At 51.2% G+C, this 24965-nt stretch overlaps 1 protein-coding gene across 7 annotated transcripts in view; it reads left to right on the forward strand.

Moving 5' to 3' along the window:
• Nucleotides 1-24965, forward strand: part of TNS3 (tensin 3) — a 219242-nt gene that overhangs the window by 78631 nt on the left and 115646 nt on the right. For 6 of the 7 annotated variants that reach the window (XM_065939891.1, XM_065939887.1, XM_065939884.1 and 3 more), the window contains 2 exons: nucleotides 21738-21790; nucleotides 23726-23897. In XM_065939891.1, the coding sequence (XP_065795963.1) occupies nucleotides 23748-23897 (150 nt within the window). In that variant the 5' untranslated portion in view covers nucleotides 21738-21790; nucleotides 23726-23747. Of the gene's footprint in view, nucleotides 1-12670; nucleotides 12765-21737; nucleotides 21791-23725; nucleotides 23898-24965 lie in introns of those variants that run through there. The other variant, XM_065939886.1, reaches the window with a different exon arrangement.

Consider the following 24965-nt stretch of genomic DNA (forward strand, 5'->3'; position numbering starts at 1 on the left):
GTCTGCCTGAGTTCCTGGGGCCACAGCAGCCTGGGGCATGTTTCCTTGAACACACTTGGGCATAATTCACCGTCCTAACCAGAGAGGAGAGGTCGGTGATGGGCCGAACCAGCAGGATGTGACAACCTCCCATGACTGCTGCAGGGGGCCCTGCACTTGATGAAGTTATGCTGTGTGAGAGTCTTTGCCAGACAAGGCACCTTTGTGACTGCCTGGGGTGTTTGGGACAAGGGATTCAGGGACCCTTCATGTGTTTGTCGCACTCTGAACCCTTGGCTGTTTGCGTTGATGCTCATTTTTCTAGGTTTTTTTTTTTCCCCCCCTGGTAGCAAATCTTTAGTTTATTGTGATGGTTTAAAAGGTGGATGTGAAGTTTGGCTAAAAATGGCAGGCAGTGGGGCTGAGCAAAAGATCTGGGAGGCAAACCTCCTTTTGTAAATGTTAACTTAGCTGATGAAACCATGCAGACAGGCTCCAAGTTTCTTGGAAGCCAGTGTAAAAAGGAAACCACGTTATCGGCACGCGCCTTATCAACAAGGAAGGGGATAGGCAAATCAGTGGAGAAAGTGCCATGTGGAAAATTGTGCAGGGTGTTGACTGCGTGGGGGACCGGTGCTGAACCACAGCTGCCCAGAAAAATGCTCCCGCCTCGTCCCAGATCGAGATGAATTACTGTTTTAGAGGAATATCAGATACGAGCTTTGAAGTGCATCTTATCAAATCCTTAGGCACTCTTGTGCCCACGGCCATGGCGTTTAGAAATAGAAAAGGATAACAATCTCACTGTCTGTTTGGGTCACACTTGTGGACTTCTGTGGCATGTGTTCTGCTGGGTTGTACAGTGGATGCGTCACTGTTTCTCTAGGTGACCGTGGTCATTAGTGATGGGAGAGGTAACCAGACTCTTCAAAACTGAGTCACTTGTATGCTTTAGCTGTTTCTGTAGATCTACATGCATGTTCATAGGCACATCCAGCACAGAGTGGAGCAGTGATTACAAGCGTGGGCTGGAGTCTGCTCAGGGTCCCCCCCGGGCTGTGACAATAGAGAGCTGCGTGACCTTGAACTGAGCCCTCTTACTTCTGGGCTCTGCTCTCCTCTTCTGTAAAGTGGGGATGCTACCACCTTCCTGGCGGGTCATTGTAAGGATGATGGGATGAAGTAATGTGTGAAGATGCTTAGCACTGGCTCTGGTGTAAGGAAAGTACACAGTGCATGGGGAAAATCCTTATTTGTTGTTCAGTAAAATCAGGAGGGTGATAAAGGTCTCAGTTCCCGCCGCCTTTGCTGTTTGTGTTTTGGTTTTGATCCCTGTTCTCTTGCCATCTGCCGGGGAGAACCAGTTTGATCGGTTTCCGAGTGTTCCCTCTGCTGCAGGAGGGTGAAGGCACCTTGACAGGCTCTTCTGAGACCTTGATTCTTGTCATCTCTCATTTAGAGACTTAGAGGAACTCAGAAAGCCCATGGAAAAGAGCCTGTCATCAGGATGCAGGTGGCGTGAGAGCCTCCAGATGGTGGCAGGCGGATTGATTACAGGATCTTTTCACGACACAGGCCTCACGGAGCTCTGAACTTGGCCTGACAGCTTTTTACTGACGTGTGAGGCAGTGGTGTTTGTTTTTCCATGTTATCTTTGCCCTTCCAGTGCTGCCCAAGGGGGTGGATTCATATCAGTGCACCAACGGAAACTCATTCCTGGGTGCAGGTGTAGCTTTCGCGGGGCCCCTGTGAGTCCACGTGTGTGAACCACCCACACAACCACACCCGCGGGAAGCTCCCATGGGCCTCTGTCCAGGCTGGAGAGGCCCCGGAGAAGCCAGTCCTGCGGAAGCCCCTCACTGCTTGGTGTCTGAGAAGTTCATTCTCTTCGGAGCAGCTGCCGTCCTTGAAAGAGGCCGTGTCCCCGCCTTCCGGGCCCACGTGCGGGCGGCGGTCAGGGCAGTGTCAGGCCCCGCGGAGGACGCAGGTGCAGGCCTTCACCTGGCGGCTGGCAGGCACACAACCCATTGTTTTGCTTGGCCATTGTGGTTTCTCCCACTGGAGGAGAGGTTGTATAAGAATAGCTTCTGAAATTTGAGCCAGCTGTTTACTGAACTCGGCGGCTTTATTTCTCCTTGTTTAATTAAAGTGAAGACAATGGGTGGTTTCTGCCAAAGGTGACATTAGGAGTCACATTACACTGTCTCAGGCTACAGTTTCCAACCTGCCTTCTGACAGCTCCACCTTTGTATTTATGTGTATGTGCGTGCATGCTTAGTGGCTCAGTCGTGTCTGACGCTTTGCAACCATGGACTGTAGCCCACCAGGCTCCACTGTCCGTGGGATTTTCCAGGCAAGAATACTGGAGTGGGTTGCCATTTCCTCCTCCTGGAAATCTTCCTGTCCCAGGGATCGAACCCGGGTCTCCCACGTCTCCTGCATTGGCAGGCTGATTCTTTACCATCTGAGCCACTGGGGAGCCCCTTGTTCAATAAAGTTGGCTTAAACTCACAAAGTCAGAGGAAGTGGTTATGAAAGGACGTTGACAGGAGGGCTCCGTGACTGTTGAGGACACGTGCCCATGAGTATGTGCTGTCATCGTCACAGTTCCCACCATTCACCTGAGACAGGTTCTCTCAAAAGTATTGAATTATTTCAGTAAGGTTGCCTGCCAAATTGGATAATTAAGAGTTTGAGATAGAAGGAAAAAAATATACTCTGATGATATTCCCTTTATTTTACTGCAAACTTAGGTGACAACAACAGATTACAGGCTTTCTGTTGGTACTGATTTGTGAAGTGTTACTGAAGTTCATGGAACTTTGTGCCTCCTGCTGACTCCCATCCACAGCAGGCTGTCTGTAGGAATTTCTTGTCCTCGTCTATAAGTGCAGGTATTTGATTAAATGCTGCTTATTCCTGCTCATAGGTTGTTTTTACTTGTGTAGTGAGCTTCAGAAGCACAGACATGGGTCTGCATACCACAGCAGGGTCTTAGCTGAGTGATAGATGCTATTTTCTGAAAGTCAAAAACACCTGTACATGTGTGCCTACACACATGTAGGGGTGCACAGCTGCCCCTTCAGAGGCTGTCTGTCTCATTGGAACATATTTGCCCAGAATTGGCAGCTCAGTGAGTAAAGAATCTGCCTGCAGTGCAGGAGACCCGGGTTAGGAAGATCCCCTGGAGAAGGAAATGGCAAACCACTCCAGTGTTCTTGTCTGGAAAATCCTATGGACAGAGGAGCCTGGTGGGCTACAGTCCGTGGGATCGCAAGAATCGCACACAACTCAGCAACTAAACCACCACCATGATGAGATTAATTTGTTTCAGGCCAAAAGACACTTGCAAACTTCCTTGTTCTTTAATCCCTCTGACCTTAGAAATAGAGAAAAGTCTCAAGAATCATGTCAGATCAAAGGCCAAGTCTTCCATTTGGTCAGTGGAACGAAACTTAATATCTATGTTTTTGGTAAAAAGCCAGGTGAGACTCAAGTAAAAATACACATGATGCCGTATTCCCAGAGTTCAACCTTGAAACTAAGTCATCGGATTGCTCTGCACCAGGTAGCCTGTCTATACAGAAATGAGTCATTTGAGGAGCCCCGTGGAAGACCCTTGAAGGGATATATGGAGGCTGAAAGGCCCAGTTAGGATGCGAGAAGCTTGGCAAGCACACCTAGCCTCGGGGCTGGGACATGCCCAAGGTCACATAACTAGAAACGGGGGACAGGGGTGAGGCCAGAGCTTGTGGCACTATCTCCACTGGAAAGGCAGGGTGCTCTAGCCCTGAGGTGCTGCTGAGGGTCTGTGTTTGCTCTAGGGGAGCCCAGGTCCTATTTCCCCAGTTGCTGCATCCCAGTGGGTGGACACGCTGGCTGCTTCTGCGTATTCTCAACAAGCGTGAATGGACAGGAGTGCCCGGGGATTTACAGCTTGGGGGAGCAGTGGGAAGCATTGAGAAAATGCTGGAGTTGAGATGCAGTCTGGGGGCTCCCTGTTCCTGAGATTCATGTGCCCTGGGGACCCAGATGTTTGCTAGCCCCTCCAGGGGAGCTCAGAGCAGGCCAGGCTCCTGGACTGGGTTGATGACTTTGTTACTTCATTTCTCAGTTGCTGGTTTCTCAGTTGCTCAGTATCTTTTTCTCACTTCAGAGTCGTTTTTGAAGGCTGGGGAGCTGGACTGGCATGAAGTCAGTGTGAGTCCACACTGGGATGGGAAGACCTCTTCCGTTCCTTTCGGGAATCTGCAGGACCCAGGCCAGACCGGTCAGGGCCAGCCGGTTCCCGTAACGGAAGGGCCCCTGACCTTTGCCCGGCCCCTGCCCGCAGCTACCCTCAGCACCTCCCCTAAATGCTGCCCTGAGCTATCCCCGCATCTGGGCGTGGGTTCCTGTAGCTCTCCAGGGAAGAGGCACCTGCCTCCAACCTTTTCTAACCCCAGGCCAGACTTTGGCCTACCCTAACTTTGATTTCACCATTCCCTCCCACACCTGAAATAACACCCAGGCTTTGGCTTTTTTTCACCTTTGGGGGTAGAATTGCCAGGATTTCTGGAAAGGTGGCCTGGTGAAGAGGCCCTGATGGTGTTTGCAGTTCTTTAGTGGAAACTCCGGGTCAGCCACGCGGAGGCTTGCCTCGAGTCTCAGTTCAGGGACCTTTGAGAAAGAGGGACAACCCGCCACAAATTAAGGGAAAGCCACCCCTTTTGGAGCTGGGGTTTGAGAGCTGGTGGCTCCCTGCTGTTGCCAGGCCTGCCTGCGGGTGTGAGGAGAAGGCTGTAGGAAACACATTAACCCATGGCAGCATGGAGCCCGCCTAATGATTAAATCCCACACCGGCCGCCCGCAGTCACACCAGCAGTTGTCACCTGTATCTGTTCCTGTCCCCGTCGGATGTCAGTGTCCTCTGCACGTCCACCCAGGTGTGGCACATGCAGCCCGGTGTCCCTGTCCACCCTCGTCCTGGGTCCCCACGCCCCGTGCTCTGGGGTGACGGCGGTCAGGTCGCCAGGGCCAACAGCTTCCAGAGTGACAGCTCCTCTTCCAGGGATGGGCCTTCGGAAATGTTTTCAAGGAATGACGGCTGTCCCTAGGTCCAAAGGCTGGAAGTCTGCAGTGGATAAGAAAACTCAGGTTGAGTGTCATTTATTTTCTTTTATGGCCCTGAGTCCATAGCAGTCACTGGATTTTGAGTGTGGGAGGGATGCCTGAAGACAGTGGTTCTGTGTGATTGGTGGTGGAAATAGCAGTGACTACTGAAAGGGAAAACCAACTGCTTATTTTTTCAATGCCTTGAATTAGGATGGAGGAGAAGCGTCATATTACCATAGCACTTGAATTACCTGAGTGTATTTTTACCTGTGAGGAGAGTATTCCTTTAAAAAAGCACAACAGTGAACTCCCCCATATAGAAGTCTCTGCTGGGGAGCAGTGGCCGAGGGGCGGAGTGACCCTGGCTGTCAGTTTAGGATCCCAGGTTGGGGAGTCAGATTCTTTCCCAAATTCTACATGCCCTCGGGCCCTCCACCTGGCCCTCTCCTGGGAGCCAGGGAGCGTGGGGATCCAGGGGCCTGTCTCCAGAACTGGGTCTGGAGAGCAGGTATGGAGCCCAGGACTGGGACCTCTAAGTGTTGCCTGGCTTGGAGTTGTCACAGCTTTCAGCTTTGTGACTTTGAGACTTTTGCTGGGGTGCTGGGGAACCAACTCGTGAAATTTGGTAAAGAAAAGCAATCAAGCATTTAACCTTCTTTTCATGTTTGATCTATACCTCAGAGTTAAATATAGATGAAGGGAGAAAGTCTTATTTGGTGAGGAATTCTGGCTGACAAATGTTGAGAAAGGGATAGAGTTAGAATAGCCATGTTTCAGATCGCTAATAAGGGCGAAGGAGCTGGCTCTAGGACGTGACCTTCTGTAACTGCCTTGGTCACAAAGGGAAGCTGGCGGGGTCATGTGGGCCTCACGTGAAGGACGTTGGAACATTGATTACATATTTGCCCCTACCAGAAATCAAGCCAGAATCAAATTAAGCCAGACTCACCCACAACTTACAGGAAATACAGGGCCAGAGAGATCTGAAAAATAATTCCAGAGAGGTCAGCAAAACCCAGAAGGGGGAAATTCTACTGGGTAAAAAGAACCCCAGTTGTTTTCAAATACACTGCAGGAAGAGGAGGAGGAGGAGGAGGAGGAGGAACTGTTGTAAAGGAACTGAAGAGACAGGTTAAATAAACATGGTAAGACTTGATGTGGATCCAGTTAAAGTGTCAGACTGTAAAAAAACAAAACCAAAATAGTACTTGTAAGACAGGGACGTTGGAACATTGATCACATGTTTGTGTACAAATATGATGATGTATTTGGTTTATATTAAGGAATGATTGCTAATGATACTGGTATTTTGTTGTTGTCTTTTTCTTTTTTTTAAGTCTCTATTCTAAAGATACCGAAGTACTTATTAGATGAAGTGGTATAATGTCTGGGGTGGCTTTACAGTGGTTCAGTGAGGGGCTATGGGGGTGTGTGTGTGGATGCAGTTCATTTGGGGGTTATTGGAAGCTGGGGCGCCTGAAGCTCTGCACCCGTGTCTCCCGCTCCCAGGGTTATTATGCAGGATGCAGGTAGTGTAGGCACAGGGCTCAAGGTGAGCAGGTGACTGAGGCCCAGTGGCCAGTAACTGTTTTTCATCATACGTGTCACCCACCATGTTTTGAGATACACTGCCAGCTCCCCACCCTGCATAGTCATTTCCCATGTGTGAGGGCTCAAGGCTTGCCCGCCATGGCCAGTGTGGCCTCGTGACCTGTTGGCCTCTGGAAGGACACTGTGTCTGCTTGATGAAATGCTTCACTGAAAGCCTGCTGTGTTCATCAGCACAGGACACAGAGGTGGTTGATACATTGCTTTCTAAAATGGCAATGTTTGCTTCATGAAGCTTTTTAAATGTGTTCTACATAAAAGTGAGTGTCAAACTAGTCAAGGGCATTCTTACTCTTCTCTTTGAGAGATTTATACAGCTTCCTTTCCAAAGGGGTTGATGTCGAATGAGTTAAACTCAGTGTAACAGACGACTTTGGAAAATTAGGAGTTAAAATGGACTTGGAGGTTTATGAGGAAATGAGCTCCCTGTCCTTGGGAATATTCAAGTAAAAGCTGACGGCATTGCTGCAGTGGTCATTCCAAATGTGACTGGGAGATTGTGGTTTCACGTTGAGTGAAAGTGATAGTGAGGGACGCTTTAATAAAGTCATCTGAGTATGTGGTAACAAGGTTTTAGTACAAACCAAGCAACGCACAAGTAGTTTAGTCAGTGGTTCTCAAAGTGTGATCTCAACCCAGCAGCAGCAGCATAAATCTGGGAACTTAGAAGCACACGTTCTCTGACCCCACTCCTGACCCCAGATCTCTTTTCCTAAGCCTTCTGGGTGGTTGTGCTGCCAGCTGAAATTTGGGCACCTGATCTAGAAGGAGATGTCTTCCAGGGGAGGGCCCACTCTGAGCAAGGCTGGCAGGTTGTGGGAGCTGAGCGTGGGGATGCCTGAGGACTCTGCAGCCTGGGGTGTGGGCGAGGGTGCTGGGCTGCCTCACTGAGATCCCTTCCTCCTGGGAACAGTCTCTCACCTCCAGATGCCCTTCCTCTCTCCCAACGTTGTGTAGACAACATTGTGGTCCTTTTATCTGTGCTCTAGAACACAGAGCCAGCTTCTTCAGAGTCTCTGTCTGAAAAATGCTCCAAGCAGCTCAGTGTGTGGCATCCTAAATCCTCAGGTGAGAACAGAGCTCTGGCAGAGACAGTGATGTGTCTTTAGAAGGAAGCGTGACACCATTCACCACTCAGCCTGCCATCACAGGAGGCAAGAGAACTCCAGAGCTTAGCTGCCAAAGGAGTGTAAAGCATCCTCGGGATAAAGAAATGACATCCCATAAACTTACAAACGTGACTGGGTTAGACTGTGATTAGGATTCTTTTCATGATATTATTGGGACAAATTTATTATGTGGGGACATTAGAATTGGGAAGTTTTCCAGGTATTTCTTAGGTGAATCAAAGATTGAATCATCTACAAATAAAAACAGGTTCAGTTACAGTCACTCCTCATTATTATTGGATCATATATTTGCAAACTTGCCTGTTTATGAAAACTTGTTTGTAATCCCCAAATCAACACTCACTGTGATTTTGTGGCCATCCAGGGACATGTACAGAAGGGCAGAAAATTTGAGCTGCATGTGGGCACTCACCAGCTGTGTTCCTCAAGGTGCCTCTTGTTTTAGCCCTCAGAAGAGTAAACAGGGGTCCTTCTCAAGGTGTATTTATATTTAGTGCCACATTTGGGGAATTTTTTTGCTTTTTGTTCGTGATTTCTGTTTACAATGGCATCCAGCTATAGTCCTGAAGTGCTGTCTGGTACTTCGAGGCACCAGAAACCTGGCCAGTGTCATGATGACTTTTTAAGAACAAGGCAACCTTGAATGAACTGTACTTGATCAGTTATTGATTAGGGGTCCTCAGACCTTTTCCGCTGACTTGCCCATCAGAAGGAACAAACCCTAACTCACTTGCAACTGCCTCCCCCTGAACCTGTGGTGAACAGTTCATGTACAAACCTGAGAGGTGGGCAGGAGGAAAGCCAAGCAGGAAGAAATCCATGGTGGAGGGCTGAGTGGTCTGGGCTCTGGGGCAGGACGGGCCTGCGGCCAGGACACTGCCCCCGCTGGACACCCCAGGGTAGACCCACCTCTCCGCTGCTGAAGCTCTGTCTCTGCAGAGAGCGTTCGCCCACCCAGGCTGAGTGACCCTACTCCAGGGCTTGTAACACAGGTCCTCACCTTCTAGAGACATGTCCGGTCTCTTCTGGAGCTGCTAGGCACTCCTGGGCTGCTCCTTCCTGCATTGTTCATATCCCTGACTGGGGCTGAGAACGCTCCTGTTGGGAATTTGATGGTGTCTTTGAGACCTGAATCCCCAGGCTCGGGGTGTTCTCCATCACCATGGAGTAAGGAGTAAACAGCTCGTCCTTGGGGCACCACACCTGGCCCAGTCTACTTCCCCACCAGAACTCACTGCCCCTCCCCATCGTGTTCCTCTCTTGTGATATGCAGGAGTTGGGCTTGGACCTTCTCTCCATCAGGGCCCTCTGATGGTGAAGAGTCTTGGAGCTGATACTGCCAGGAGCCATGGGGACATGTGCCTCTTGACTTCTCCAATCCTCGGGAAGCCTAGAGGCTGCCACCCTTGACCCATTGCACAGAGTTGAGAGCTGATGCTTCAGTTCAGTTCAGTCACTCAGTCTTGTCTGACTCTCTGGGACCCCATGGACTGCAGCACACCAGGCCTCCCTGTCCACCACCAACTCCCGGAGTTTACTCAAACTCATGTCCATTGAGTCGATGATGCCATCCAACCATGTCATCCTCTGTCGTCCCCTTTTTTCCCGCCTTCAATCTTTCCCAACATCAGGATCTTTTCAAATGAGTCAGTTCTTCGAATCAGGTGGCCAAAATATTGTAGTTTCAGCTTCAGCCTCAGTCCTTCCAATGAATATTCAGGACTGATTTCCTGTAGGATAGACTGGTTGGATCTCCTTGCAGTCCAAGGGACTCTCAAGAGTCCCCAACACCACAGTTCAAAAGCATCAATTCTTTGGCGCTCAGCTTTCTTTGTAGTCCAACTCTCACATCCATACATAACTACTGGAAAAGCCATAGCTTTGACTAGACAGACCTTTGTTGGCAAAGTAATGTCTCTGCTTTTTAAAATGCTGTCTAGGTTGGTCATAACTTTTCTTCCAAGGAGCAAGTGTCTTTTAATTTCATGGCTGCAGTCACCATCTGCAGTGATTTTGGAGCTTAGAAGAGTTCAAAATTCTGCTGACGTGACAGTTAAGGGGACATGTGGCCCGATTACCCCTCACCCCCATGGTCCCTCTCAGGAACCCCCTGCTGTCCTGTGAGGACTGAGCTGACCTAAGACAGACACTCCAGCTCCCCAGCTCGGGGTGTCCATTGTGTCTGGCCTGGAAGGAGACCCCACGTGATTTCCTCCAGAGCAGACCGCTCCCAGGGCCATCCTGCCAGGGACAGGGCTGTGACAGTCTCCCACAGCCCTCCCTGTGATATTCTGTGAGAAGAAATGAAATATTCTTGTTATGAAATAATTGATTAAAAAAAAGAAAGCCTGCCTGTTTAGATGTAATTATAAAATGGGCCCATGTGAGTCTTCCTCTTAATCTAAGGGACGTACCAGACTATTTCATAAAATGAAATCTGCTGCATAGCCTAGTGTGGACAGCTGGAGCGGAGGGGCTGACAGTGGGGGATGGGGGGTGGGGCTCTGGTTCTGGGCGGCTCGTGGTCCGGCACTGCCTGCTTTTCCTTTTGTGACGTTGGGTGTCAAGGGAGTGAGTTGAATGCAGCCTCAGACAGGCTGGGTCACCTGTAAAGCTGCAGTGTCCCCACAGACTGACCTGTGTCCACCACTACCTCCCTTATCCTTTTGGCCTCCTGGAAACTTGGCACCCAAGGAACATGGCATTTCAGGCGCTAATGGAGGAACAGGCGCCTGCTTCTTTCTGGTCCTGCCACGCCCTTTGACTTTGATTTTGTGTCTGTTTCTTGGTCTTGTGCTAATTCAAAAGGACAGAAGGCAGGCAGGCGGGTGGGTGGGCAGATACCTGCTAGGTTCTGGGACACCTGCCTTCCCGAGAATCCCAGTAGGTTTCCTGGGAGAATTTAGGAGGATGGGTGTGGGGGTGGGTGGGGCAGCTCTGGCTCTGCCCTTTCTGATCCCCACCCCACGTTGGCGCCAACAGGATGCAACCCCTGCCCTGTGCGGTCCTTCCTGACCCCTGTCTGGTTCCTGCAGGGTCCTGGCAGGAGGCCCTCAGCTGGAGCCCGTGTATGTGCTGCCACCGAGTCCTCAGCTCCTCTGTGGGACTGGCCCCCCTGGCTCCTGTGCTCCTAGCCTCCCCGCTCCTGCTGAACCACTCGTGGGCCACATCAGGCCAGGGGCAGGGAGGAGCACGATGGGAAGAGGGAACTGCTTGTGGAAGGAGAAGCTGGCCGTGCTCCCCAGTGCAGTGAGTTCCTCCCCAGAGGGATCTGCAGGGCCTCCACTTGCCCTTGGCACTGAGTCTGTTCCTGGCACCTCGCCTGTATTTGCTCCTGTCCTCACTCTGCTTTAATGGGACTGTGAAAGTTACATGGAGCGTTGAGCCCTGACTCGGCTCCCACGCTCTGCTTCCTAGGGGTGGCCGCTGCCTGCCCTGCAGACCTCTGCCCACCAGCCCCTCTTGGACATCAGGCTTGATTGTGAAAGCGCCGTTTCCGCTGCCTGTCCTGGGCCTCCCTCCCTCCCTTCATCAGCCTCCGAGTTCCACATGGTTCAGACCAGCCTACGCATCTCAGAAATCTGAGTATTTGGTGACAAATAAGCATAGACACAGTCTCAGGACATGACTTAGCGACCAAACAGCAACAGATCTTAGCGTGAACAAAACCTTGCTTCTCATAGTTGAGCTTGGGGGCAGAATGACGTTACCTTAGCTCAGTTGATGAAGAATCCGCCTGCAATGCAGGAGACCCTGGTTCGATCCCTGGGTTGGGAAGATCCCCTGGAGAAGGGAAAGGCTTGCCCACTCCAATATTCTGGCCTGGAGAACACCGTGAACTGTATAGTCCGTGGGGTCACAAAGAATCAGACATGACTGAGTGACTTTCACACACTTTTAGTTTCCTAACATCAGAGGGGTATGTATTTTTCTAGTAATTCATGGTGATTGTTGCTCACTTGTAGGAGTGTTAAGAAAAAAATTCTCAAGGTAGGCAATCCTGCTAATGAATCTGTTTCTGGTCTTCTTGTCTGGAAGGGAACAATGTACTGCTGACTGTCCGACGTTGGGAAAGTTTCTTTGCCCAAGTCTTATTTCTTTGAATGGAGCTGTGGTCTTGGCAGGTTACTGCGTTTAGTGTGGGCTTGTGGGGAGGTTTCACTTCCATGGGCCAGTCCCTCCCTGGCACCCAAACACAAGGATTGAACGCAAAGCTGAGATTTATTTAGCTTTTATTATCTGCTAGATGCCATTCTTAGCTCTCCATGTTTCCTTATTTAATTCTCCCAATACCCCCACTTTCCAGGTGAGAAAACTGAGTCACGAAGTAATTTCCAAAGGTCAGACAGCTGGGGTCTCACCCAGGCATTAAGGTTCAAAGCAGGTACACTTCACCCCTGAATCCTACCAGCCAGGCAGTGAGTTAGGTGAATGAATGAGTGAACACATGAAGGCCTTCGTGTTTGAACTGGATGTGGCTAGTTGTTGCCTTTTAAAAGATTTTCATTTATTTTTTAATTTTTGTGGTTACGCTATGTGGCTTGCAGGATCTTAGTTCCCTAACCAGTGATCAAACATGTGCCCCCTGCAGTGGAAGCATGGAGTCTTAACCACTGGACCACCACGCAAATCTCTCAAAAAGTTTTAAAATGTGTTTTAACTCTGTTTTTCCGGAGAAGCAAACAGAACGTGCAGAGCTGTTTCAGTTGGTCTCCTTAAGAGAACCCCCCGCCCCGGTCCCCAGCTGGGTGATGACATTTGTGCACTGCCACAGGCCCTGTGCTTCCTTGTGAATCTGGCTCTGGTTATGCAACGTTCCTTTTGTTCCTTTTTGCGGGACCTTTTCACAGCGCCAGTTTCAGGCTGGTCAGCATGGCTGGGAGCAGCACACAGGTCCGGCGCCTCTGGGAAGCTGGGGGCCATGAAGTGTCCTCGGGCCCTGCCAAGTTCCTGGTATGGCAGCTGCGAAAGGTCTTTCTCTGCTCTTTACCCAAAAGGTGGAGGGGGCGAGGGGAGGTGGGAAGCAGGGGCACAGCCCAGGGATCCCAGTGCCACCCTTCACCGCGAGGGTTGGGGGCCATGAGCCTGGGGAGGGAGGCCTCTGCTTCGGGTTCCTCACTTTGTGGGGGGTGGGGGGAATCTCATTAGATACTTCCACGGGGTGATCTGGGGGGTTCCGTGGGTGAGAAGACGTGTTACCGAAGCCTGTACCTGGGCGGGTGCAGCGTGTGAGTCCCACCCAGCCAGTGAGCAGAACACACTGTTTATGGTCTGTGGGGACAGGCTGTCCGTCACCGTCACTGGGTTGTCTGAATTGATGCTTCACTACCTGGCTGTTTGATGGACAATTTCTTCCTAATAGCCAGCCACCCCCTATTTCATTGATTCCATATGGTACAAACTTGTGAAGGTGTAGAGAGTTGCTACTCTTCAGCTGCTATGCTTTTAGCTGATGAGCCTGTTTAAGCCACTTAAATAATAAATAAATACACCCCATTTAGTTTTATTATCCTGGAAATAAAGCTAACTAGGTATTCATTACTGAAATGTAAGACAGTATCCTCCTGCCTCTTAAAATGGCCAGGTCAGCCCTCTGTTGCTTTGAAATGACTGCTGGGCTTATTCTTTCCCTCATCCTGCAGACCCCAGTGCTTTGCTGCCTGCCGTACTGTGTGGCACGGGGACATCATTATCCCCCCAACATAGGCTTGATTCTCCCCTGTGCCAGGCCCACAGTGTGTGTGTGTGTGTGTGTGTGTGTGTGTGTGTGTGTGTGTGTGTGTGTGTGTGTGTGTGTGTGTGTGTGTGTGTGTGTGTGTGTGTGTGCGTGCTTGTGACAGAAACAGGTGCTGCTGCATCTTCACAGGGAAGCATCCATGGCCTCCTCTCCTCTGCTGACATGCGTGCACTCCCCACCAAGTGGTTCTTTTTTTTACATTATTTTTTTTATTTGACTGCGCCGGGTCTTAGTTGCAGCATGTGGAATCTAGTTCCCTGAGCAGGGATTGAACCCAGGCCTCCTGCATTGGGAACTCAGAGTGTTAGTCACTGAACCACGAGGGAAGTCCCCCGAGTGGTTCTTATTGAGGCACTTCTGTTCTCGTTTTCCCCTCACCTCATCTCATGGTTTCCCAGAAAACACATATGTTGCTGTAAATGTTAATGCATTTACTCTCTGCCGGGCCCTGTTCTGAGTGTGTGACTGGCCTTTGCTGCTTTAACCCCAAAGCCACCTTGCAGAGAGGTTGCTGTATTTATCAGCCTGTTTTCTGGGTAAGGAGCATGAGGCGCAGAGACGGCAAAGTGCCTGCTCAAGGCCACGCAGCGGGAACATTTGGAGTTCTGTTACCTGTTCTTAGAGAGTGGAGCCTCGTAATGCAGGGACTCCTTGTGTGGCTAACCCTGGCTTTGTGTCAGTTGGCTGGCCCTGTGTGGCCCTGTAGTCACAGCTTCCTGGGGCAGGAAGGGACTCCTGCAGAAGCCCGGAGGATGGCCACAGCGAGGAGTGCAGGCATGGGTCTGTCCCTGGTCCCACTACTTACTCCTGTGTGGCAGATCTTGCTTTGCCTTTTCCTCCACTTTCTTGCCCTGGGGATTGGAGGGTGACAGAGCGCATAGCCTCTAGCTGCCGTTGTCTCCACCCCTCCTTGCAGTCCAAATCCGATCCCTCTTGGAAGCCTTTCGGTGGTCCCCTCGGCTCCCCTGAGGCCCTCAGGGATGTGGCGTCTATGCTGTGTCACTCCTGTGTCGGGTTTGTTAAGCACCATTTTTTGTAGAAGCCTATAGGAAGCCAGTGATCTGCCTCTCACATTGGCAGATTATCACTGGCACTCATTACTGGCGATGCAGGGTCTTTTGGTTTGGACGTGGTTGCTGGCTGTGACAGCTGCTCCCTCGTCCAAAGCCTTTGATGACATTTTTTGCATCCAGAGTAAGGTCTTCAGGGTGTTTGTTTACTGTGATACATTGACTACACCTTTTCCTCGAAAAAGTGTAAGATACTTGGTGTCCTGTCAAGATAGCAGAGGTTTGAGTCTTGATTCGAGATGCTGCAGGGATATTTGACAGAACCAAGTAAACCTCAGGTCAGCTGGGAGCCCAGGGTCCTGGAACCCTGTCCGCTCTGGGGAGTGAGTGACTCTTAGGAGATGTTGCCCAGTGGATGAGGATCCCGCCTCCCCATCTCCTCCAGACACCCCCCATGTCTGTGAGCACAGGGGCCCCCGGGCACTGTGGAGACGTGTGTTCATCCAGCCCAGACTGGGCTGGCAGGGTGTGTGTCCAGGGAGCACCAGGACTCCCACTTTGGACTTGTGCTTTGGCCTTCCTCCCCACTGAGCTTCCAGCTGCCTTTTCACCCCAGTGGTCCCTGCCAGGACCCCAGGGCACCCTGTTCTCTCCCTCTGTTGTTTGGAAGTATGTGGCTGGCCTACCTCTGCTCCCAAATGGTGGCTGGCCTGTCTGAACCCCATCCTTTCCTTCTTAGAGAGGCGCAGTTATCAGGGGCAAAGCAATTCCCTCCCAGAGGTGCTTGGGCCAGAGTCACCAAGTGTTCTGGACTGAGGCTCTGCTGGTCTCGGCCAGCGGCGCACCCATCTCTGTCCTCTGTTAATAAAAGTTTGCATCGGCATGCAGATGTCGTTTTGGTTACTATCCTTAGTTGAAAGTTGGGCACCTGGCAGCAAAACTGCTGTTGTCTGTTTCAAATATAAAAATAACCCCGTTTGGAAAATAAATGAGTTTTAATAATTTGAAAAATATGTTGAACAAGAGAGCCCCCAGGCAGGTCATCTGATTCTTTATCAGGTGGATGGCTCACTAGTCTCTGCCTCGGAACCATGGACTTGGGGATTTCAGGGCTGGGCCGGGCCTTCTGAGCACGAGATCCAAAAGCTGTCATTTTATCAGAAGAGACTGATGCCCAGGGAGGCCAGCAGCTTCATCGGAGTCCCGGGACCACATATTGGTCCAAGTAGATGTGCTCTGGGCCTCAAGCAGCACCTTTAAGGAGAAGCAGCCCGGGCCTTGTGGGTTACCTTTCACAGGTTAACCTTTACCACGGATCCCACCTGCGTCTCTTTCCTCCTTCCTTCTTTTTCTTGGTACCTTTAGAAGTTGCAAGCTGTGATTAGCACGTGCCAAAGGGGACACAGGTGAAGGAGGCTGGGCGGGGCGGAGGCGGGTGCTGCACTGCCCTGGAGACAGGGAGACTGGGAGGAACTGGGAGGTGGCCGAGTGGCTTTCACCCGGGACACTGGCCCTGGTCCACAGAGGGCGGTGGTGGCCTGCAGGTGTCAGCCTCCAAAGGCTCTCCAGGAAGGCAGGCGGGCAGCCCTCTTCTTGCAAAATAACAAGAGAAAAGGAGTTTGCAGCACACATCTAGGGGCCCGGAGTCTACAAGTAGAGAGGTTTCCTTAGCCTTCTCCAAGGTCAGGATGCAGGATTACTTATGAGCAAGGAACCGTCTTCAAGAGACTTCAGCCAGGTAGTTCTCAGCCATTTTTTCATTGTAATATAATTGCTTTATAATGTTTTAATTTCTGCTGTAACATTGTGAATCAGCCATATGTATACACATATCCCCTCCGTCTGGAGCCTCCCTCCCTTCCCCCCGTCCCACCCCTTTAGGTCATCGGAGAGCACTGATCTGAGCTCCCTGTGTTATATAGCAGCTTCCCACTAGCTAGCTATATTACACGTGTTAGTGGATATATGGGCTTCCTAAGTGGCGCTAGTGGTAAAGAACCCGCCTACCAGTGCAAGAGACATAAGAGACATGGATTTGATCCTTGGGTCAGGAAGATCCCCTGGAGGAGGGCATGGCAACCCACTCCAATAATCTTGCTTGGAGAATCCCATGGACAGAGGAGCCTGGTGGGCTACAGTCCATGGAGTTGCAGAGTCAGACACGACTGAGTGACTCAGCAAAGTACAATGTATGTATGTCAGTGCTACTCTCCCAATTTGTCCCACCCTCTCTTCCCCGCCGTGTCATAAGTCCGTTGTCTACATCTGTGTCTCTTTCCACCCTGCAAATAGTTCCATTAGTGTCATTTTTCTAGATTCCATATATATATATGCGTTAAAATAAATCAGACATTCTTAAGGCATGAACTGTACTGTGGTGATAGATGAGGGCTTCAGCTTTTTAGCCCCAAGAGTAGATAAATTCTTTGCTTCCAAGTAAAGACGCATAGAGATGTCACGTGTCACCTTCCTGACAACTGCGGTGTTTGGACAAGCCGGGCTGCTTCCAGTCGGCGTGAGGCATGAGCTCCCTGAGCAACCACGGGGCTTCTCTCCCGTGTATCCAGGTCACATCCCTGCTCATCATCTGCTTGGTTCCAAACAGCCCCAGAATGAGGTTCTCCCCTGCTGCAGGATTTCGTGCCCATCAGATCTCAGAACCTGGCTTAGAAGTGGTGACTCACTCATGATTCCTCTGTCTTCCTAGGCTTAGGGCTAGATCTACTCCCCCAGGAAAAGCTCCTCTAGCTTCACTGGTTTCAGTCTGACCCAAGGACAGGTTGGCCAGGATGGGCTGCGGACCATCGAGGGCCGGGGGATGGGAAGAGTCCATAGTTTGGTGTCAGAAGTTGCTGCTGCCTCTTAACTGTGTGATTCCATACACCTAAGAGTCCTGAATGCCGTTTCCCCAGCTGTGAAGTGAGGACAGTCATGTCTTACTGGGCTTCCTGCTGAGAACCAGGTAGCTGGCCATGAACGGGTCTGCTTCCTGACCTTGGTCACCTGTCGCTTCTTACAGGATGGTGCTGGTGGAATGTTGCTGTCTTCTCTAGGGGGGCAGGGGGCGCTGCATGGTCTGTGGACACAGGCCCTGTCACCCCAGGCACAGCTGGCTGCTAAGGGGTGCAGGAAGGCAGGAGGCTTTCTCTGCAGCCTCTTGGAGGCTCTGGACTGGCCAGAGGGCCTGCCTTCTTCTTCCTAGAGAATCCCCTCCTCACTCTTGCCCTCCTGCACCTGTTCTGGGTGCACTGGTTCCCTTGCTGGTCTCCGAGATGTTTGCAGTCCCACTGCAGGGTCTTGGCACTGGCCGCGCGCCCCCAGTCCTATCCCCTCACGTGACCTCCCTCAGCCCACCTCCCACAGCCCCTCCACGCTAGGCTGTGGCTGCACCTGCCTCCCTGCGTGCTCCTCCCCTGAGGGTTGTCAGGAGCCTTGCCGGCAGGCTGGGATAGAGTCAGTATGTGGGGGTTCCAGCTGCTGTCATTCACTTAGGTGATGGGGGGCTGCTGGAAGGCATAGAGGGCTGGCCTTCAAGGAGTTCGCTCTCTATTTATAAACTTACACTTATGGTTGGTGTCAGATTGTCTTGAGTCCCTGTGTGTTACTTCAGTCTAACTTGGTCTAACAGCTCAGACTGCAGGTGAAACTGAAATACTGTGAGGGTAGGCTGAGGCCTAGCTTTCTGATTGTATTGCTTGTATGTAGGTATGTATTTGTTTACTTACTTTTCATGTGTTTATGTGTGTATCTATCCTCTGTTTATCAGCTCTCCAACCTATTTATCATCTCTCTATTGTACCATCTAGCTGTGCGTTTATCGTCTAACACATCTGTCATGTGAGGGGCGGTGGCGTTCAGGACTTGCTGTGGGCGAGGGCTGGCTTGGACCCTCTGTGGAGCCACGAGGCTTTGAGGCTGCTGCAGGGAGTGTGGGTGCTGCCCCTGCAGACCCACCCTCCCTGCCCTCCTGGGGCTTGAGGCCCAGAAGCTGCTCAGCTTGGTGGCTTCTGGAACAGGAGGTATCTCTTGCTCATGTGCTGGTTTGGCGAATTACAGGGCGAAACTAAGTCGGTTCTCTTGGACCTTGAAGCCACACCACAGGAGAGTGTGGAATGATGGTGGCTTTTGGAGAAGGCTTTGTAGCCCCCTTGAAACTCAGCGCCCGTGTGTCAGGAATGACGAGGGAATCCCCCCCAGTGTTCAGGAATGACCCTCACAGGCTAAGCAGTGAGGCGGGGTTGGCCTGGGGGCGGGCAGCTGGGCCTGGCCATGTCAGTGCTCAGACATCAGCAGGTGGGGCTGGGCTGCAGGAGCCCCATGGCGTCCCCTCCCTTCAGGGTGGTGTTGTCTGCTCTCCTGCTTTGCTTTGTCACATAGGTTTGCACAACCTGCTTACCAGAGTTTGCAACTTCCTAGTGAAAATGCAGAGACGTTTGCAAATATCAGAAGACATAATCAGTCCCTTGTGCTGGTTGATTGGGAGTGGTGGTCTCCAGACAGGTTTACATACTCACCTCCAGGGCTGGGACCTTCGTATGTTTAATTGTAATGGAGTGTGACTGCACTACTGTTCATTTATTTATAAATTATGTACATGTCCCACATTGCAGAGATATTGTGTGCCTTCCTTATACACATTCACAGTATAAAGCAAAATGGAAAGCGCATGAACTGAAGGAACAGCAGACAGTGCTGTGTGCCTTAGACTGGGGGACAGTGGTTCTCAGATATGGGGATGTTTGGAGTCAGGTTAGCTTAAAACCAGCTCTTCTGGAACCTTGATGATCTGCCAAGACTAGTAGCTGAGTCCTAAGGGAGATGAAGTCCTTGGGATGAAGGCCAGGCTGGATGGCCCTGTGCACAGTGTTCAGGGCCTGTGGCCTGGCCGTGGTGAGGGTGGGGTCACTTTCAGGCCCCTGCAGCTGTCATGCAGTAACTCTAGGTAGGCCGAGAATGTTCCGTTCCAAGATGCTCAGTGTCCACCCTCAGTGGCTCCCTCACTGTCTTCCCTCCAGGACTGTCTGAGTTCTGTCACTGGCGGGAAGACCTGAATGCCACACCAGGAGCTGGCACCTCATCTGAGCTGACCTGGTGTTGGCGCTTTCTCCAGTTACAGAAGTAAACTGTGTTCTCAGGTAGAAAAGAAAAAAAAGTGCACGTGGAAGAAAAAATAAGAAAAAAGATGTAGCGGGATGTTGCAGAAACACACTGCTGCCCAGGCAGCCTGCACACTGATAGACGTTTCCAGGTGTGTGTGTGTAGGTGTGAGTGTGTGTGTGTGAGTCACGCACTCTGCACCAGGGAGCGACCACGTGGCTGTCGTGGCTGTTAGTGCTATTGCTGTCACACATCACGGCGTCTCTCCAGGCCCCCCATGATTTATCTAATGTAACTAAGTTGCAGGGTTGAGCTCTTAGGCTGTGTGGTTTTCCCTGTTACACACATCATAATGCAGTGAGCACCCTGGTCCCTAGAGACTTACGGACTTTTCCAGTAATTTCCTGAGTCATTCCTCACATTGCTGTCACATGTTTCAGACCTTTCAAGGGCTTTTTATGTTTATGGACAAGTTGTTTTCTAAAATGATGAGTTAGTTTACATTTCATTTACATTTTAGCAATACTTTAAAAAAATATATTTTAGATTTTAATCTTTGGTTTCTAATGGACCTCCCCACCAAATCTCATTGTTAGGAGTCCATATGGCCTGAGCCATCAGAAGTCTGGGGTGTTGGGAAGATGGGCAGGACCAGTGTGGAGCCCACAACAGTACAGACATGGGGTGTGAGGCCTGTCGCCCACTGGGAGGTGGTCTCGGAGGCTGGGGACACTGGAACAGTGGAGGGCAAGTTCTGGTACCTGGCACCCATGGGGACCATCTCAGTGGGTCCTGAGACACCTCTGCGAGAGGAGGAGATGAACTAGAGGCATGTGTCCTGGCCAGGAAAGACCAGCCACTGCGTGTGGAAACCCAGAGCCCACTCTCACATCTGAGCATGGAGGAAAGTGCCTTCCAGGTCCTGCTTTTGTCTGGGGCCCAGGTCACGACCTCTGCAGTTTGGGCTTGACTTAGCCACACGCTGTGTAATTTCAGGAGGTCATCTCTCTCATTGATCCCTGAAATAAACTTGGTATTCATTCTTCATCCCTTTGCTTCACACTGGGGGAGCCACTGTGAGCCAGGTGCCCAGGTGGGACACCAGGTGAGGGGGGATGTCAGGTCCTCTCTGAGAAGGGTTCCCCAGGGCCAGGGTGGGCAGGAGCAGAGGTGGGTGCCGGGGCTTTGTCCACCTTGGCCAGCTTTAGCCTGCTGCATGGTCACCCCTGTGTCACCTACTCAGAGCCTGTCCTGGGCTCGTCCACAGAGTGGTATCCATGAGACGCAGCAGGCGGGGAGGAGCTGACAGAAGGTGGGAGAGAAGAGCCCCCTGAGAGGAAGGCATTTGGGGGAACTGAGACAGGGACATCTGGATTCTCCTCCCACTCTGCCATTTTCCATGAGACCTTACACTTCTCTGTGGCTTGGTTTCCCCCCTTCTGAAATGGGGAGGTAATTTCTCTCACAAAGTTACTGGATTCATCTCCTGAAATAGTGGCTATAGAGGAGCCTGGTGGGCTACAGTCCACAGGATCACAAAGAGGTGGACACGACTGAAGCGACTTTAGTTCGCACACATGCCTTGGAGTTGAACACACACGCTCACACACCCACACAGGGTCTGTAAAGTAATTGTAACCTGAAGTTTTTTTCCCTGTCGGATAAGCTTTTCAAAAATAGAGTGGAAAAAATTGAAAATTCTCTCAAAATCAGTAACGGGTTCTTTTGAGCAGATACAACAATAATGATGTAATAGTGGCCAGCATTGATTGAGGGCTTCCTGTATACCAGGACAGATAGGCCATGACCGAGGACTGCTTACCTTGCCCTGACCAGGGGTCATGGGAACCCGCCCTGCTGTTGATTAGTGGAATTGTGTCACTTGGGACCTGAGGTCTTAGGGCTGAGATGTCCTGATAAGCTGGCGACCCTCCCAGGTGATAAGATGAACCAGTAGTGAAGGGTTTGACAGCGTTTATGATCATGTGAATCAACTGCCATCCTTCCTTCCCAGTGGGGTTTGCAATGTGTGGGCTGGCAGCACAGGAGATTTGGGAATGACCCTTGTCTTGTCCTTTGCAGGCTCCAGGGGCATCATCAACACCTGCTTCTCTGTGCTGTGACAAACCGTTCAGGTGAGTGTCCATCACGGAAGCCACTTCTGTGCCTCTGGCCTTGGGTCAGCTCTCGCAGAGAAAGCTAGGGCATGGTGTTATTTTATTCTGTAGTAATCTTAATGTCTTTTTCAATTTTAAATAGAAATGCTCAAAGCTGATAAATATCATATATGTGTCTCTTTCTGGAATGTAATGTCCCAGCATTAGAAACCTTGGTTGTGGAAACATCCAATCAGTAATTATGTTGCTGTGATTTGATTGTGAAATATAGCACTGGGGAGAGTTTTAGAATTGACTTCAGCACATGAAAAGCTCATTATTTTTTAATAGGTCAGTGTTGCTCAGTCTTGTTCAACTCTTTGCGAATCCATGGACTGTAGCCTATCAGGCTCCTTTGTCCATGCGATTCTTCAGCAAGAATACTGGAGTGGGTTGCCGTTCCCTTCTTTAGGGGATTTTCCTGACCCAGGGAGTGAACCTGAGTATCCTGCATTACAGCCAGATTCTTTACTGTCTGAACCTCCAGGGAAGTTCCCGTGTCAAAAGATGTGATTTGATTTTTTAAAGTAAACAGAATTATTTTACATTCATATCTGGTGCAAAAGGTAGAGAAAAATATCTTGGTGATTGTTGATATTTGAATAAACCAATTTTAAAAAATACATTTATGATACTGGATATTTGAAGATATTATTTATTTTGGACATCATAATGGCATTGTAGATATTTCTAAACATATCTTTGTCTTTTAGAAATAAATGCAGAATTACTTATAGAAATGACATAATATCTTGGGTTTTTTCAGGGCAATCACAGTGGGGAAGGGGGTAGCAGGGAGTATGGATGGAAAAAGCTCAGCTATGTGTTCATTTTGAAATTGTATGATGAATACTTAGAAGTTTGTTTAAACTATTTAGTATACTTTTGAATTTTTTTCAGAATTAGGAGAGAGACTCATGTAATAGGAGTAGTACACAAACAATAGCTACGAGCCCCTAGAGCTGGTGGTGGGGGATTTGATAGATTAAAACCACACTCCCGTGACTGTCCTGCACCGCTCCGTGGATTCACCAGTCTTTGAGGTTGACCCCATCACCTCTCACCTGGATTTTTCACTTTCTATTCCTGACAGCACCTGCAGCCCTAGAAGGCTCTTCCTGGGAGGGGCTCTGGGGCCTGTGGTCCCCATTGCACAGTCCTAGTGATGAGGAAGCAGAGCCTGGATGCTGCGTGCTGGAAGCATTATCCTGGGCTCACCAGGCTGCAGGCTCTCCCCACCCAGTGGCCCTCACAAAGTCCTCCCCTCTGCTGGCTTCATTGCATGGCGTTTTTATCCTCTTCCAGACCCCATCCTCCTGATACCTGATGCTTGCCCTCCAGGTTAACCCAGGTACAGTCTCAGCAGAGCCGGCACACAGCTCTTCTCATAGACGCCAGCCCTTGCCTCCCAGCTGCTGGAATTCCCTCCCAGCTCCTCCTCTCTGCAGGACAGGCCAGCCTCCTCCCTGGGCAGTGGGCCTCCACATCTCCCCCAGGATGGGGCCTGCAGATGTGACTAGGCACTTGTTGATGTCTCCCAGCCTTGGCCTCTTGCTCTGCCATCCATCTGTCTCATGGGCTTCCTCCCTGCTGCCTACACCTGACTTGACGCTCAGAGTAAGGAATGCCTCTCCTTCCAAGATCTGGGCTCTCTGAACTCGTGCCTGCCCATGGAGGCCCTCTTTCTGCTGGCTTTCCAGCAGGTCTGCCCCCTACCAGGAGCCTCAGTGTGTTCCCCGCTTGTAGCTAATAGTGCCCCGGTCATAACCGTTAAGGAAGTTTAGCTTCGTGCCCTCCTGTGATGAGAATCAGTAAATTCCTAGAAGCCTGTCATCAGGTCCAGATGTGAACAGTGAGCGCATGTCCCTCCTGGCGCTTGGCCCCTTTCCTGACAGCCGCCCGTGTGTCTCCCAGGCCTGCAGGGCTGAGCCCCGCCATGGAGGACGGCCGCGAGCTGGATCTCACCTACATCACTGAGCGCATCATCGCCGTGTCCTTCCCCGCGGGCTGCTCCGAGGAGTCTTACCTGCACAGCCTGCAGGAGGTGACGCGCATGCTACGCTCCAAGCATGGGGACAACTACTTGGTGAGTGGGGGCCGCTGAGCATGAGGGAGGCGAGGGACCCTGAGGGTGGGGACCGAGAGGTGGGGGACCTTGAGTCTGAGGATGGCCAGGGGACGCCGGCGGGGGTGGGGGCCTGGGGGGCGCTGAGTTTGCTGAAACTTGGTGAGCGAAGGTGCCCATGTGTGGGGACTGAGGAGCCTGCGGGTGGGAGTACAGGCCGGTTCCTCTGCAGTTGGCTTGACAGGCGGTGGTGTGGGGAGGGGGCCCGCCACAGGGAGGCTGTCCTGCCACATAGCCCGCTGTGCGGTGGAGCGTCTGGGCTCCTCGTGGAAGCACAGCCACCCCAGCTCGTGGCTCATGTGCACCCCGAGGACCGCCAGCTTCCTTCCCTGCTGCTGGGGTTAGCACCCCTGCCTCTGAAGTGAATCCGGGACCGGAGGGTGGGCGTCCAGAACTATCTTCCACCCCAGTTCCCTTTCAAACAGCCATGAGGTTGTTGAACGGAGCACAGGCCTGAGGCAGGTGCTGTGCGGTGCTTAGTCACTCAGTCGTGTCTGGCTCTTTGCGACCCCATGGACTGTAGCCACCAGGTTCCTCTGTCCCTGGGCATTCTCCAGGCAAGAATACTGGAGTGGGTTGCCATGTCTTCTTCCAGGGGATCTTCCCAACCCAGGGATCAAACCGGGGTCTCCCGCATTGCAGGTGGATTCTTTACCAGCTGAGCTACCAGGGAAGTCCACTGTTTCTGGCCCATACAGGGATCGAACCCGTGACCTTGGCGTTATTAGGACCTCACTCTAATCAACTGAGCTAACCGGCCAGTTGAGGAGGATGAAGAGGGCCAGTCTTCCTGAACGTCCTCTTTCTCCACCTACCCTTTCTTGTTCCCGAGGCCCCGGTCCGGCAGGTGGCTCTGTGGCTCTGTCTTCCATTATTTGAGTTAGATGACAGCTCCTCCTCCCTTCTCCAGACCTGCTGCTAGAAGCCCTCTTTATCTCCATAAGGCAGCTAATCTTTACCCTAAACTGACAAGGCAGTTATTGTCATCCTTATCGGTCTCTTCAGACATCTAAACGGCTGGGCGGGTGG

Source organism: Muntiacus reevesi, chromosome 6 (assembly GCF_963930625.1).
Source record: "Muntiacus reevesi chromosome 6, mMunRee1.1, whole genome shotgun sequence".
Lineage (NCBI taxonomy): Eukaryota > Metazoa > Chordata > Mammalia > Artiodactyla > Cervidae > Muntiacus > Muntiacus reevesi.